Source organism: Schistocerca cancellata, chromosome 9, assembly GCF_023864275.1.
Source record: "Schistocerca cancellata isolate TAMUIC-IGC-003103 chromosome 9, iqSchCanc2.1, whole genome shotgun sequence".
NCBI classification, from domain to species: Eukaryota; Metazoa; Arthropoda; class Insecta; order Orthoptera; family Acrididae; genus Schistocerca; species Schistocerca cancellata.
In genome coordinates, this window is record NC_064634.1 from 288,385,346 (window position 1) to 288,402,285 (window position 16,940).

Genomic DNA, 16,940 nt, shown 5'->3' on the forward strand with positions numbered 1-16,940 from the left:
CGTTTGTTCGAAAGGGGAGGCCGACATTGTTTGCATGCTTTCGGCCGGTCGGCGACGATATAATCGATGCGAGCGCTCTGCTGTCATTCTCAGACGATTTTACAGAAACAATTTGGTAAAAAAAATTATATTTGCGTTGCTTATGTCTTATATATCAGCTTCGTGACGACAAGCCCGTCATTTCATTGTGGTAATACTTAATATGATCCTTCGTTTTATGTAAGACTCCACGCGAAATTCGAAAAAAATCGGAGTCGCTATGATTTTGCAGCGTAAGAAATTTAGTTAACATGTATGTATTAAACCGGGGACCTAGAAACGACGCAGAGTCTTCGTCCCGCCGTAGCCCTCAGTTCTTTACAACCCACAACAGGTCACAGCAGTCCACTCACCCCACCGCCGCCCCAAACCGAACCCAGGGTTATTGTGCGCCCCCCCCTTCCCTCCCCCCTCTCTCCCTGGGAACGTCTCACACCAGGCGTGTGTAACCCCAAATGTTTGTGTGGTAGAGTATTTATGGTGCACGCATACGTGGATGCTGTATGCGCAGCAATCGCCGACATAATGTAACTGAGGCGGAATAAAGTGAACCAGCCCGCATTCGTCGAGGCAGATGGAAAACCACCTTAAAAATCATCCACAGGCTGCCCGGCACGCCGGACCTCGGCACTAATCCGCCAGATACCGGCACGCCTTCCCGGTCGGGAAGCAGCGCCTTAGAGCGTGGGGCTAGCCGGGCAGGCTACTGTACATACTCAACTTTTCTTTAGACTCCGGTGGAGGTCTCTGTCACCAGTCTTGAGAATTTGATCTGACTTAGCACACTCATTTGCGATTCCGCGCTCCAGCGGTCCAGACAGAATGAAATGCCCCACACGCTCTTCGTGTATTTTCATAAACGGTTTGAGATATCGAATTGAGATTTTGACAAATGATAGCGCACAAGGAGGAGAGTGTTTTGCCATATGATTATTATGTAAAATTCATTATCCACCACGTTAAACCACTAATTTCATACTTTTTGGATGGGAGAACGTAGTTTTTAAGGACCAACAATAGCTGGTGAAACAAGAAATGATGTGGGTTTTGGAACAACTAAACGAAGACATTGCGCACACTCTACTAGGCGATTTGTGAAAAAGCGTCTCCGAAAGCCATTCACAATGGGGAAAAAATAGTCATTCCATGACCAACGTGGCAACATATGATTTCAACCACGGCGTTACAGGAATTACGGAAATAAAGAAAGAAAAGAACGTCGTGTGGCATCACGGCCTGGTGCAAGTCTTTCTATTGGCCGCCACTTTGGCGACTGGTATGTCCTTCAAACCAGAGGCGCTCTGTTTTCCTCAGGCGATAACACACCTAAGTTCAGGCCGGATCCATCGTTGGGCCGCGCGGGGTAGCCGAGTGGTCTGTGGCGCCTTGCCACGGTTCGTGCGGCTGCTTCCGTCGGAGGTTTTAGTCCTCCCTTGGGCATGGGTGTGTGTGTGTTGTCCTTAGTGTAAGTTAGTTTAAGTTAAGTTACGCAGTGTGTAAGCCTAGGGACCGATGACATCAGCAGTTTGGTCCCATAGAACTTACCACAAATTATTTTCCCAACGTTGGTTGACCTCGATGATCGGGCGGGAACCGGTGTTACCGACGTGGTAAAGCCGTTGGATTATGTAAATTATGAAAGACCTGGAACTTGAGATCGCTCTCTGTTACAACTTCTGCACAAAAGCATCCCGTGCGAGCAGAGCAGCGCACGACATAAGCTGCTAAAGAGAACGGCAGGACCACCGTGGCCGCGAAGATGGTTGGAGGAGGACCTCCTTTTGGATCTGAAAGGATAACTGTATAGCTGACTAGAGAATATGTTCACCTTAACTATAAAAATGTAACCCAAGTCTAAACGCGTTTTCTCGAAATTATATTTTTCAAATTGACAATACATTTGATTGTGATTCCCCATTGATGACGGCATTCTAAACTGAATTTTCAGTCAGATTACGAAGCCATTTTGCGATATGTTCAAAAGCTATTTTCGGTGCACGGTTGTGTCTCGATACTGTATGCGAAGAAAACGACATATTTCGAGAACAAACATTTTGTTAGGAAATGACTTGTACAGCATTATTTTGTTAGGTCCAGAAGCAGGGCATCGGCAATTCCCGCCGATGACCAATTTTCCGGCTGCAAGGGATTATTCCGCCTGGTGCAGCGGTTACAGGGAGCGTCCGATGTTGACACAAAAATGAATTCTTAAAGACAAAAGTGTAGTGAATAAAATTATAACATCCGATTAAGCATCGCCTTTTATTTTAATTGAAAAATTGACGAAAATCTCCTATCTTGCGTGCGTTCAGATAAGACTACGCCCTTCGTTCCGTTTTCAAATGTTCCTTTCCAAAGGGGAACCCAGGACCCAATTTAAACCTTGTACCACTGAAAAGATGAATGAAATAGATATTAGTGTCAGCGGTGTTGAGTGACAGCTTAAACTGTTAAAACTGAACATAGCTACATGTGCCGATGCAATAGCTATCAGATTCTTCACTGAATTTCTGGCTGAGTTACCCATCTTTTAACTGAAAGGGCGATCAATTAGTTTCCTTTCGAATGCCGTACAATCTGTATGCCAATCATGTAAACTCGTCGTTAGCATTGAGCTAATCAACCCATTGACGCACCGGGCTGAAGATACCCGTTTCGTGAAACACCATGTCCTCTGCGTGTAGAAGTCCGTAAGTGCTTGCTGCACATCCCTGTCCGAGGGTAATCGTCGACCCTTGGAGGTCTTCCTTAAGGCACTAAAAATGTGATACTCGCATGGAGAGAGACCAGGACTATAGGACGGGTGCTCTAATGTCTCCCATTTGTCCGTAAAAACAGAGGAAGCAAGCACTCGGTGAAAAAACCTTGATAAAGTACATAGAATAAACATTGTAAAAACAACGAAGGGATGTAGGACTCACTAAAACATCTATAACATTCTCAAGTAAAACGAAAATGAATTCGTCAAACACGGATACAAAGTGTCTGGTATGATGACATTTGAGCGCAAACTGATTCACTGTACGTATCGAAGTACGCTGTATTAGGTACAAAGACCGACAGATGGCAGTACTATACGGCGTTTATGAATATTAGATGTTTTGAAATGCCGAAGTAAATACAACGACTGATACAATGTAGTTTTAAATCACAAATAATGTTATATTATATCTATTACACAACCAGTTTATTGTCTAACAGATATCCATCTGGTACAAGTAGACTGGCGAAAATTATCACCGCAAGATGTCGCCAATGCATAAAAAGGTAATTAAAACAAGTGAACATGTAGCTGTTCAATAAAATAATAAATTACAACATATGCGTAATTAAATGTCCAGAAATTCAAGTATGAAAACGTTAAAATCGTATACTGGTATTCCAACCATAAGAAAAAACAAAATTTAAAGAGCTACACGCAAAATGCTGGGAAGGGTATTTTGCATGTACCAGTTTTGCAGTGATAAACATCAGTATATAAAATAAAATACAACATGCAATACATACGGAGTATAAGGACACAAAACACAACAGATGAGTGTGTATTTAATATACGGATCAAGATAAATAGTGAAAAATTGACATTTGCCAAATCTTGTTGTAACGCACAATGTGCAAACTACTGTTCAAAGATTATGAACTGTAGTACACTGCGAGCGGACTATTAAAAATCTAACGGACTCGTGTAATAATATTCCACTTATGATAGAACCAGTGGCACAGAAGAAACCAGTGTACCATCATGTATAAGTCTGGGAGGTGGCACGAAGGAAGGTTTTAAAACTTTTTAAATTTATTTTTAATATTTCTAGAGTGTTGTGCACAACACGTAATAAATAATGTTACTGTTGTCTTACGGCAAGACAAACCTGAAAATATGGTTCTTGGATATCACATTAAGTGACAGGTGTAATACCAAAAACATGCTCGCTGCGTAATAACAAGCGAACCAAGAATAATACGGTAGTTAAACCAACGTAATAACCCATACATGCTTCCAAATACATTAATGATTCGTCATAATGCTGCAATTTTTTTGAAAGCGCCTATGGGTTACTGCAGTGGTTTAACTGCCGTATTTTTCAAGGTTCGCTTGCTAATGCGAAACGAGCATGTTTTTGGTATTGCACCTGTTAGTTAATATGATATGCAGCAATCATATTTGCACGATTCCCTTGCCGTAAGACAAAGACCAGTTTATTTACTGGTGATATGGACAACATGCTGAAATAAATAGTTCTGATGTCGGCTACAATTAGACGAAACCGGCAGTCCTCCAAAACTTTTAGTTGCGGTTGAAGTTCTGTAAAAATAAAACGGCGGAAGTTAATAATAAGATCGTTGAAGTAACGGACAAGATGTTTTCCAGTAATATGAGTATTACTTCGTCATTTGCGACAGTGATAGTCTTATTTGGAACAGACATGTTTCGCTTTTATTTAAACCACCTTTGGTGATCATGGTAACAATTGTGGTTTTGCTTACAAGTCTGTTAAACGAGATCATAAACAACTCCCATGTTTAAAATTACATTTACTTCTCAGGTTTTTTGACTGCGATTTATTTTAGTGTTTTCTTCTAGACACAGGTATTAGATTTTTTTAGCGTACTGCATTGACACACAATATTTTATCATTTTGACGTTATTAACAATCCACATTCATATCATTTTCTTTGTTTTATACCGCACAGAATGCGATTGTCTTTTGTTTACTTTTGTAGCTGTGCAAGCGTCTGTTGTCCGTGGAAGTCTATCTCTCCCTCCCCCCCCCCCCCCCCCTCTCTCTCTCTCTCTCTCTCTCTCTCTCTCTCTCTCTCGCCCTCCCTCTTCTTGCTAAGAGTCATCCGACGCATTCCGCATTTCCTCTGGTAGGAGGGACATCTTATATGTACACTGCCCAGTCGCACTAAATGAACAAACGTGTCAAAAGTCTGAGTATCGCCCTTCTGCATTGCGGACTGCTGCTAGACCTTCAAGAAGAGAGTCAGTGAGGTTCTTAATGGTACCAGTAGGGATATGGAGCCATGCCGACTTGAGTGCCGTGGCCAGCTGCGGCAGGTTTCTCGGCGGTGGATCCATGACGCAAACTACATGATAGAGGAGATCCAGCAGATTATCGTTTGGGTTTAAAACATGGGGGGTTTGGTGGTGAGGGGAGTACGATAAACTCATCCTGTGCTCTTCGAACCACTCACGTACACTGAGCCATGTAACATTGTCGTGTTGGTAGATATCATGCAGAGGGTAAACAAACTGCATGTCTGGGTGGACACCGTGATAGATGCATACTTGTATTGATCCACTGTGCCTTCCAGAATAACGAGATCAGTCAGGAAATGCCACGAAAACATTCCCGTGACCACAACGCGCCGTCCTGCGGGCTGGACCCTTCCGACGATTGTTGCAGGGTATTTGCTTTCAGACGTTTCACGCCGTGCACAACGACGACCGTCTACGTCCCGTTGCGGCATTGGCGTGCAAAGTCGAGCCTTCGTCGCTGATGCGCAGCAGTCAGCATGGGAGCAAGAACAATGCGCCTGCTATGGAGACCCGTACGCAGGATCATTTGCTGAACGCTCGTTGAGGAGACACTGTTGGTAGCGCCTTGGTTGGTCTGGGCGTCAGTTGTTCATCAGTTGCACATCTATTCACCTGCACACATCTACACATCACCTCTGTCATCTATGACCCACGGTGTACTACAATTGCCCTGCCGCCGTTTTAGGATAGCGTCATTTTGCCGCACACGTCAGCATGTGAACAGTTTACAAACCTGGCCATATTGGAAGTGCTTCCATCCTTGGCCCGAAAGCCAATGATCATGCCGGTTTGGACGCCAGATAAATCTCTCCTTTCCGCATTACGACAACGAATGGATTGTTTTCTGTATTCCATCTGACACGCTTCACGTACCTTGCACTGCTACTACCGCCACCTGCTGTCTGTGAGTGGCTATTGCATGTTGACGTCGAGCATAGTTGGTAGCCACAATAACGTGATTGGACTGTGTATGCTACATGGTTGGTGTGCATGTACACAGACACAGACACAGACACACAGACACACACACACACACACACACACACACACACACACACACGCACAGAGAGAGAGAGAGAGAGAGAGAGAGCGGGGGGGGGGGAGTTGGATACATAGAAACACATATATGGGTATCAGCCGCCGTCACAGCCACAAAAGCGAAAGAAACGACGATCGCATTCCGCGCGGTTAACGAGGTGAATAGATAATAACATGAAAATCAGAAAATCTAGTGTGTCAGGGTGTTGCAGCGTGCTGAAAAGTCGAACACCTGTGGAAGTGAAGTTGTTGTTGTCTACAGTCCAAAGACTGGTTTGATGCAGCTCTTCATGCTATTCTATCCTGTGCAAGCCTTTTCATCTCCGAGTAACTACTGCAACCTACATCCCTCTTAATCTGCTTGTTGTATCTAGCTCTTGATCTCCTTAAAGGATCCACCCCCCCCCCCCCCCAATTCCTCCGAACTACCCTCCAGTACTAAATTGGTGATCCCTTGATGCCTCAACCGATCCCTTTTTCTAATCAAGTTGTGGCACAAATTTCTTTTCTCCCAAGTTCTATTCAGTACCTCCTCATTAATTACTAATCAGCAACTGAAGTAGAAGCAATAAAAGTGGGAGCGATGAAAGTATTTCTAAATATGGGTACTGTTTATTATCTCGTTAAGTCGATTTGTAAGCAAAATTGCAATTGTTATTGTGACCACTCACGATACTTTCATTAAAAGCGAAACGCATCTGATCGGCGTAAGACATTACAACAGGCGCTGAAGATCAAGTAACTCCCTTATTACTGGTGAAACTGCTAATACACAAGTGAAGAACAGAAAAAGTCAACGTATAAGATGTCCTACTTCGTGAATTTCGAGTTACACTTAAGCCCACGGCTGAGGTGCTGCGCTCGATGCCTGGCGGCCATGTTGTGACGTAGGCTGTGACTCACCAATGGAGGGCCGGACGATGGCGACGGGCAGGCCGCCGCTCTGCTCCACCAGCATGTGCTCCGCCAGCGCCTTGGTGAACGTGTACGTGTTGGGCCGGTTGCCGATGATCCTGCGCACACGGCAACGCTTCGTTAGCCCACACGTCTCCCAATCTGCGCACGCTCGCCGGTAATGGCGAAGGAAATGCAGCTGTCTCTTACACATTAGCCAAGTGCACAGGATAGCGAATGGGATGTGGGTGGATGGAAGAGGTGCTTCTGTCAGGCACGACAGGGGGCCAAATTCAATGAAATTGTCTGTATCTCTTGCAGGCAACCATTCACATTGAGTCAGTCTACAAAGGGTGTAGTTTTATCATATGCCAGTTGCATAGGCGACAGCGATGGGTGGCCAAAAGTTATAAGATTTTAGAGAAGATTACATGGCGCATCCACACTAATAGAAAGAGGCAGAGGCAGATACAAGTTACAGGAAAGACAAAGGCAGAAGTCCTAAGGCCGTCTCCTCTGGAGGAGATGCTAAATACCGGGTGACTACAAATGGTTCAAATGGCTCTAAGCACTATGGGACTTAACTTCTGAGGTCATCAGTCCCCTAGACTGAGAACTATTTAAACCTAACTAACCTAAGTACATGATACACATCCATGCCCGAGGCAGGATTCGAACCTGCGACCGTAGCAGCAGCGCGGTTCCGGACTGAAGCGCCTAGAAACGCTCGGCCACAGCGGCCGGCTGGGTGACTAGAGTTAAAGTGCAGATATGCACAGAGGTCCATTGTGGGGTTTAATTGTCATATGGCAGCGACTCTTGGTACATATGCTAATGCTTTAACACAACCGACTCAAGTTTGAAAGTAAATTAATTCCACTTTTGGCCACCAGGGGAATATCTTGCTCTGTGAATGCAAGAAAGACAAATATGTATGTTTCCATATGCAGGTGAATGGGAATGGGACATGGACAAAGAAGGTCAAACAAATCAAAAGTCATAATGATGATTTTTATTATTAACCATCTTGCATGAAACCAGTGGTTTCCACACATTTGTGCTGTTTGAAAGTAGGACTCACGTGCTCTATGAGAAGGTCTTGATAACGTGCAGATGCCACGGTCCACCTGACATGCCCTCTGGGTGTATTCTCTTCTGAGGAACTGTCCAAGAATGAAGGTGATTATGAATCCACACCACACAGTCACACACAGTGAGTGCAATGGCTCTTTGTGCCCGATACATCGTGTAACAGTGCCCCGTATTCGACATTTCTGTGTATTCACTGCACCCTCTAGTGGGCATTGTCACTCCATGGACTACTGCCCGGCCACACGTCATCAATTTCGATTCGTGCCAGAAGCTGAAGAACAAATTCAGAACGTTGATGTAGATCATGACGTTTCAGTTGCTACACTGTCTGGATCTTGTACGGGTACCAGTGTAATACAGACTGCAAAACTTTCTTTGGTGTTGGCTGTGGGATGGATAACTCTCGTAAAACAGCACAAGCACTAACATTACATGGGGCAGTTACAGCAACAGCAACGTTGACAATAACATTGACTGGGATGCCACTCCGAACTCACCAATGTTTCATTATCATCTTCTGTAAACCATATAATGACATTTGGGCCTCTCCTCAGACCTTTCAGTCAGCGATACTCTCTCAATGGATCACCGTAACTGCTGGAGTTCACAGTGCACCTGATCAGATTAGGGTCTTAACCCTATCTTACGTTAAGCGCATTCTTACATCAGACCAGGCTTTCACACACGCTGTATTTTTTCATCTTACTTACCTGATGAATAGCAATAATTTTAATATCACAAATAGTGTAAGATGTCGTGGTCTCCTGACCTTCATTGATTAGATATTCCGCCCTCACAATCATATTCTGCACATCAAGACGCTTCATTCGAACCCAAACTCGATAAGATAAAGTTAATGTTGTATGAATTCATGAAAAGATATGCAAATAACTAGTAAATCGCAAATGCGCACCGAGATTGAAATACTCGAGGCTGGCGTACACACATACATTCCAGACACGACGGTCACAGGAGCTTTTAGTTCGGGAGAGGCAGACCGCACGCCGGGAGGCCGGTCCCTTCAAATGATGAGACAGCCTATCTATGTTGGACAGTGACCGCCGGTAGAGTGGACAGTGTTTGCTCGAGTGAAAGGAAGAACGACCCCTTGTTTGGCTTAAAAGCAAATTTCCACTACATTGTTTGGGAGCACCCAACCTACGCATTCTTTACAAACATAGCATGCAGTTTCAGAGATTTTCACAGGGAGACAGCAAACGCCAAACGCCGATGCTACAGATTTCCAGTTTGGTCTCCTTAAACGATGTGTCATTCTCCCGTCTTAGAAGAGCAATGTTGATTGGCAGACGATATTCCTGACACCTTGAGCTGAAGGAGTAATGGAAGAGACCAAAAGATATACCCCTTCACGTCTGGCGTGGAGAGGGGCCATTCCGTTGTCACTCTTGGAGCGAGAACACGTAACAGGAGCGTGTGCGTTCGTACGTGTACTCAAAGAGCGAGGAACAAGTCTCTCCTCAGTACTTCACTGGGAGAGCACCTCTGTCGAGAGCGAATCGGAGTGCGACTCTATACTGAGTCCTTGCGATTAAGCGTTGTTCATTGTGTTGGCCGCCACACTTATTGTGCAGTGTGAACGGACAGAGTTATAGTTAAATGCCTGTGAGCGAATTTTTGAGTGGCATCGTGGTGGACTGGTTATCTGACCAGTGTACCACGCCAATAGTTAGACTAGGGGCGAATAGGAGTCCTTGACTTCATCAAGGCGTAGGGAGAGTTTGATTGGCGAAGGTCAATCCAGATAGAACGAGAGTTATCTTATTTGTCAGCAGCCAGCGGCGCAGACAGCAGTCATCGCAGCTTATGGTATTGTGCGCTACTGATCTTGCAAGCCCCACATGTCCTCCACAACAGTACACTTCACTGCATTTCATATGCGACAGCCTCAACCATACCTAGCAACATTCTAACGGATAATTATTCACACTGAGTAGGTGCGGCTCTCAGCCATTCTGTCAAGTCAAAACAATCTTAAACTTTGTATAGAAATCTCATTAGCGAATTCTATCCTTAACAGGTAACTTCACATTCCAAAAAGAACCTGGAAATAACTTGTTCAGTTCATAACTAAAAGTGCCATTGTGATTTCTCAGAATTTTTGCAAAATAAATAATAATTTTCGTTAGTTTCATGTTTTTCTTATACTAACTAGCACTACTCCAGTACCCAAGTATCCCACTAGTTACGTAAGAAATTTTATGAATTTTTGTATCATTTCCTAACAGCGGACGACTCCAGAAGATATTTATTGCTGAAAGTTTTTCAGGCATTTCGCTTTAGAACGATAGGAGCCTCTGTCTGACTTCTGTAGTAGTGTGGGTCTGGAAATTGCATCTTGCAGGAGCCACAGGGTAAAGGGTACATCTCAGATTAATCCATTGCACAGAATGACAGAATAGCACCCAAACTCTCACAATAGTTATAAACCAATGTTAATAGAATTAAAGTGATTTGAATGTATCTAGGGACAATGTAAATAAATAGTATTAAGAACCAATATAGCTAATACGAGCAGTACTTCTACTACTGCTGCTGCTACTGTCATTGATAGTAATAATATAAAATAGATAGTGGCAGATGCAGATAACATTTATAGGTGTGTAGAAACGATATAGCAAGTCAAAAGGAAGGGGAATACAGGTAGACTGCAGGAGCTAAGAATACTGGAAAATGAAGATCTTTTTGGGAAGAAGGATGTAAAGAGGTAACTAGTGCGTAGAAGGACAATGATATTATTATTCCTTCAGAGGATATGTCATATCTCTTGAATCAGGACATCTTAGTCATATGCAATGAGGGAGCTCATCCCAGAGTCGGATTCCTGCTACTGAAAAGAACTTCGAGAGTGATGGAGCGCGACAGAAAGGAATTTGCTCTGGTGGGAACGGGTGTTTCTGCCATGTTGTTGAGACAAGAGTGTTAAGATCGAGGAGAGGTATGACGGGCAGTGTACGTTAGTAGGACAATAGAGGAGATAGACTGAATGAAAATCTCTGCGCTTGTCTGTACACAGCCAGGATAGCTGTGCGTGTGATGGTGTAATACGATTAAAGAGTCGAACGTCGCAGATACAATATGGAACACAGGCGTTCATAACTAGTTGCAGGCGCTTTTCTGAGAAAGACCATTGTTGTGTACATAGTTCCGCGTAGTCAGAGCGTACACAACTTTCCCACTAGAGCGCGCGCCCCGCTAAGCACAACAGCGCAGGCGCAGCGCTCGTCCGTCTCCGCACAATGAGATGGCGCTGTCTTAGAGGCGAACCAAATTCCGCTTCCGCCGATCTGCGTATTAATATGTAACGCAGCCAATGAGATTGCTGCTAACGTAGAACCTTTTCTCCTCGCGGATCACACTCGCACAGTGATACCTGAACGCGCGAGGTGTTATAACGAGTGTACAGACCTCCGATTAGTTCCCTCTCGCGTCTGCCCTTCTCCCCCTTTATGAGTCCTCTCCCTCCTTGGTTCCCCCCTCTCCTTTTTCGTTTTTTCCTTCCTCCCTCCTTGTTCTTCCCCCTCCTCCAGGTCCCCCCCCCCCCCATCTGCCTTTGGTTCGGGAGTGTCATCTTTGTGCCGCCACTTTCGTGCAGTGTTCTACATCGAGTGTTCTACAGTGAGTGTTTTACAGTGAGTGTTCCGTGTTGTGTTTTTTGGGAAGTGTTGCGAACGGCCATCATACTGTCGCTGGGTGTGCCTTTTATCTCTTGCGAACAGAAACCAGACTGTCGCCGTGTTTTTTTTTTAAATTGTTTGTACTATGTTACTTGTCTGATTCCTGTGTCTTTTATTAACGTTGCCAACCCCTTTTGCCTTCTGTTTTAACTTTCCGCATTTTTCCGCCATTTTACACTTGACGTCACCGTTTTATCGCCTGTTTTTCTTGTTTGTTTTCTTCTTCCGTTTTTTAAAGTAAAAGTCTGTAGGCTGTAGAGCGGCGTACTAAGCTGCTGCCAGCCCGCCCCCTTCGGGGGGAATTGAAAATCAATAAAGGAAAAAAAACTCCGATTAGTCAGTCTGCATTAGTCTGTATTTGTCTGTAGTCAAGTTTCAGTTTTCGCCTAATAAGATTATCATATTCCTGTACATAACCATGAAGAGAAATGAATAGACACTTTGTCAAGTATCAGAGATATGTGAGAATAAGATTAACGTACCAAGACCAAACGAACATCAGATTGTCAATTGTAAACATCATTCAGAATCAAGTTACGTAATGTCTATATTTTTTATTATTTTAATAAATGTGTGTGAAAATTAATCAAGTTCTGTTTAAAGTTGGTCACCGTCAATCTGCTACTCTAAGCGTGCAAGTGGCATTTCTATCGCCTGACCTAACGGCAGAAGATAAACACGCCACGATAAGACCACGAGACATATTGCTGACACTCGCCTACTTCGTTAGAGCGACAAGTAAAATAATCTGATGGTGTGTCTACCGAAGGTCTTACAGTAAGCACCCCACAACCATGCAGGATACAATGCTGTAATCAACAACTGGAAACTTTTTAGATGACGTCACACAGTGGCTGCAACTAGTTTAACACTGTGGAATCGATGGTGCAATGGACAAATGCAGTTATAGCGAAATAAGGCGGGAGGTGCGCAGCGGTACTGACTTGGGCGTGATTGCGTCCAGTAGGTCCTCGTCCATCCACTCGACGCACTCGACGATCTTCTCGGGATCTGCGGGCGGCGGGTACACCATCTCCGACACCTCGCTGCGGTCGCAGTTGCAGTACGCAGTCGACACGTGCACCAGCGCCTGCAACATCACGCGTGTCTCGTGTGTCAACAACGCCGGCACTTCCACGTCATCACTTCTGGAAACGGAGGCGTGTTTCCCTATGGTGATTGTACGGCGTCTGGCCGCTGCGAAGTTGCAACAATGGACAGGCACCTGCCTCCGTAGGCTGATAACACAAACGGCTGCCTTTGAAGTGAAGCCGTGACTGGGAAGCATGGAATACTGACGAATGGCATCGCGTTGTGTTCACCAATGAATCGTGGTTCAGCACTACCCCGGACAACAGTCATCGGCGAGTAGACTGACGACTCTGGGAAAGGTCCCGTTCTTCCAACGTCTTGGAGAGTCACCGCAGAGTTAACTCCTGTTTTGGTGCGGAGAGTCATCGGGTACGACTTCAGGTAATGGCTGGTAGTGACTGAGGGAATTCTGAAGATACAAAGGTACATCACGGGTATCTTGTGTCCTCGTGCGACAGTATTGTGGTGCCATTTACCAGCAGAACAATGCCCTTCACACATGGCACGTGTGTCTATGAATTGTGTCTGTGATGCTGAGGTACTCCCGTGGCTAGAATAGAATATGTGTAAGCCCAACTGGGACGTCAACTCCTTCCCAGTATCAAGGATACACAGATCTTGTCTTTGTGACATACTCCCCAACCGAATCAGTGCGTGCATGCAGACCAGAGGGACTGCACTGCCATACTAATAAGTGGATTCCTACCACCAAGTTCTTCGCAAATTTGACTCGATATTGTAATTATTGAAATAATATCACATGCCCTCTGAAACTCTGAAGATTCATTTCGGTTGCTCCTCCCCTTTTTTTCATATTACATTTTTGGCCAAGGAGTGTATCTTGTAATACCACTTCTGATACTGTGTAATGTTCTTGTATTAAAGTCAAACAATAATATGTATTGCTAAAGAAACTGTGTGATAGTATACAGCGTGATTCAGTTGCCCCCAGCTATGCCGTTTTATGTAACCCATTCAAAAACGGGGCGCGAGAGTTTCGTATTCTCTCGTTCGCTACTCGGAAATTATTAGCTCTACAGAAACAAATGGACAGGACTTTTTGTAGGAAATTCAGTTTAGTTAGATTTTGTAATGGGATAAGTTTTGGCTGGGCCATGGTTTTCAAGTTATTCAAGACAAACATACGAAAGTGACCTTCAAACGCACGTCCACTCCTACACTCATGCCTCACCAGTCAGGATTTCTAGTATTGTTCGTGACGCTCCTTACTACTACTGCACAAACATTTCCGACTACAACAACTATTCCCAATATTCGATCATATTTAGTCTCTGTCGCTTGGACTATTACGCCACCATCATAGTCGACTATTTCCTCAACATTATTGATTTAAACGTGCCTGTGAGGGCAATGAAAGAAAAACGATTTTTGTAAACATTACGCTAAAACTAATAACATTGACAACGCGATCCAAACTTAACCCTTACTAGTTTCATAGTCAGAAGGCCTGAGCAATACAACAATGTAATCGTTAATTTTACGCTGCTAAAATTCACAAAAGAGCTAGGTAAAGTTTACAAAGAGGTCGGTTTCATAATTTGTCAGTAAAGATCAAAAATTTCGAATGTGGTGCAGTCGCGAATTTTTGTACAGTGGTAGAAATATGCTTGAAATACTGAGCAGTGGAGGCTGAGTGTGGAAGTGGGGGGGAGGGGGGCGGACGGAGGGTGCGTTTGATGGTGACTTTTGTACGTTTTTTCTCGAGTAACTCGAAAACTTCGTCCGCTGGCGAAAACGCACTCCAGCACAAAATTTAACTACATTACATTTCCTACAAAAACGTCCTGTTAATTTTTGCTCTAGGACAAATAGTTTGCTAGTAGCGAGCACGAGATGAAATCTTGGGCTTGGTTTTTGTGAAGGCCAGACATAACACTGCGGGTTGCATAAAGCGACATGGGTAGAGACCTGAATCACCCTGTGTGAAAAGCTCTGTAATTATCAACCGACAGACGCTCTAGCAGATCATTTATTGTCAAAGTGATTGTCCGCATGAATATGACACAGGAAACAACTCGAATGAGACGAGAACTTGTGGTGAAGATTCGAACTCGTAGAAGCTTAAATGGGGGACTCACCTCTAGCTTGTCCATCTTGTGGCAGAGTTGGACTAGGCGCTTGGTGCCGACGATGTTCATGGCGACGGACAGCTTGAGCTTCTCGTCGAACTTGACGGTGGCGGCCGAGTGGAAGACGACGGAGACGTTGTCGGCGAGGATCTTCTGGTCGGTGGCGCTGAGGCCCAGGTGCGGGCTCGTGATGTCGCCGCACACCGGCACCAGCTTGTTCAGCGCGTCAGGCCGCTCGCGCCGCAGCTGGTCGAACAGCTGCGGGCACCACAACACGGCGTTGAAACTCGGTGCCTCCGGAGATTACACCGTCAGTAGCAGTTATTCAGGGGGCGTGTCTAAGATCGTCTTTGCTTTGGTCGCAGACACATATGCTGGGGTGCCAAAAGTCGTGGGATAGCGATATGCACAGATGCAGACGGCCGTAGTGTATCCTGTATACAGGGTATAAAGGGGCAGTGCATTGGCGGAACTGTAATTTGTACTCAGGTGATCCATGTGAAAAGGCTCCAGACGTGATTATGGTCGCACGACGGGAATTAACAGACCTTGAACGCGGAATGGTAGTTGGAATCAGACGCATGGAACATTCCGTTTCGGAAATCATTAGGAAATTCAGTATTTCGAGATCCACAGGGTCAACGGAGGGCCCAGAAAACCAAATTTCAGGCATTACCTCTCACCACGGGGAACACAGTGGCCAGCGGCCTTCACTTAACGGCCGAGAGCAGCGACGTTGGCATAGAGTTGTCAGTGGCATCAGACAAGCAATAACTACAAAAATCAATGTGGGATCTACGACGAACGAATCCGTTAGGACAGTGTGGCGAAATCTGGCGTTAGTTGGCTACGGCAGCAGACCAACGCGACTGAATTTGCTTACAGCGCGGCATCGCCTGCGACGCCTCTCGTGGGCTCGTGACCATGTCGTTTGGAACCCTGGACTACTGGAAAACCGTGGCCTAGTCAGATGAGTCCCGATGTCAGTTGGTAAGAGCTGATCGCGTGTGGCGCAGATCCCACGAAGCCGTGGACACAAGTTGTCCACAAGGCACTGTGCATGCTGGTGGTGGCTCCATAATGCTTATGCTCGGCTACTTTGAGTACATTTGCGGCCATTCATGGACTTCAAGTTCCGAAACAGCGATCGAATTTTTATGGATGACAATGCACCATGTCACCGGGCTACAATCGTCCGCGATTATGCTGATGAACATTCGGAACAATTTGAGCGAACGATTTGGCCAGTCAGACGCCCCACATGAATCATATCGAACATTTATAAGACGTAATCGAGAGATCAGTTCGTGCCCAAAATACTACGCTGGCGATACTTTTGCAGCTATGGTCGGCTATAGATGCAGCGTGGCTCGATAGTTCTCCGAGGGACTTCCAACGAGTTGTTCCCATGCAACGTCGAGCTCCAACACTACGCCGGGCAAAAGAAGGTCAGACACGAGATTAGGAGGTAGCGCATGACTTCTGTCACCCCAGTGGATAAGGGCTGAATAAGAAAACATTTTATTAGCTGTATGCTCACACTGTCTCCTAAATCGCAGCCTATTCTCAACCATGTCTTCCCTAACGCTGCCGTACAGCGACACCGACAACTGTCATCAGACACCATCGCCAGAGGTCGCCCGATAGCATCGGCCGACAGTTCGGTCACAGGCATCCGATCTCCTTCGCCAGTTTTTGGTGTGATGAATGCCACGGGTGTGTAGAGAATTATGCTATTACAAGGGCGCCGAATGAGTCTAAATGAGATATACCTGTCTCAAAACGAATGTGGCTACTTGATCAATTTGCACCAAACTTGGTACACATAGGTAGCACTTACTATATGAAAAGAAGCGTTGTGGGGTTAAAAAGGAGTAGGGGAAGGGGTGGAGTAAAAAAGAAGTAAGATACCCAGATATAGGATGAGCTTCTTACCAGTGCCTTTGCGAGTGTACGCAC

The 16,940-nt window shown here is 45.2% G+C and overlaps 1 protein-coding gene across 1 annotated transcript in view; it reads right to left on the reverse strand.

Moving 5' to 3' along the window:
- LOC126100294 (putative fatty acyl-CoA reductase CG5065) overlaps positions 1-16,940 on the reverse strand; it is a 282,092-nt gene that overhangs the window by 54,652 nt on the left and 210,500 nt on the right. Inside the window, exons 4-6 of the mRNA XM_049910901.1 lie at positions 14,991-15,239; positions 12,744-12,889; positions 7,022-7,131 (exon numbers count right to left, since the gene is read on the reverse strand). Coding sequence (XP_049766858.1) covers positions 7,022-7,131; positions 12,744-12,889; positions 14,991-15,239 — 505 coding nt within the window. The remainder of the gene's footprint in view (positions 1-7,021; positions 7,132-12,743; positions 12,890-14,990; positions 15,240-16,940) is intronic.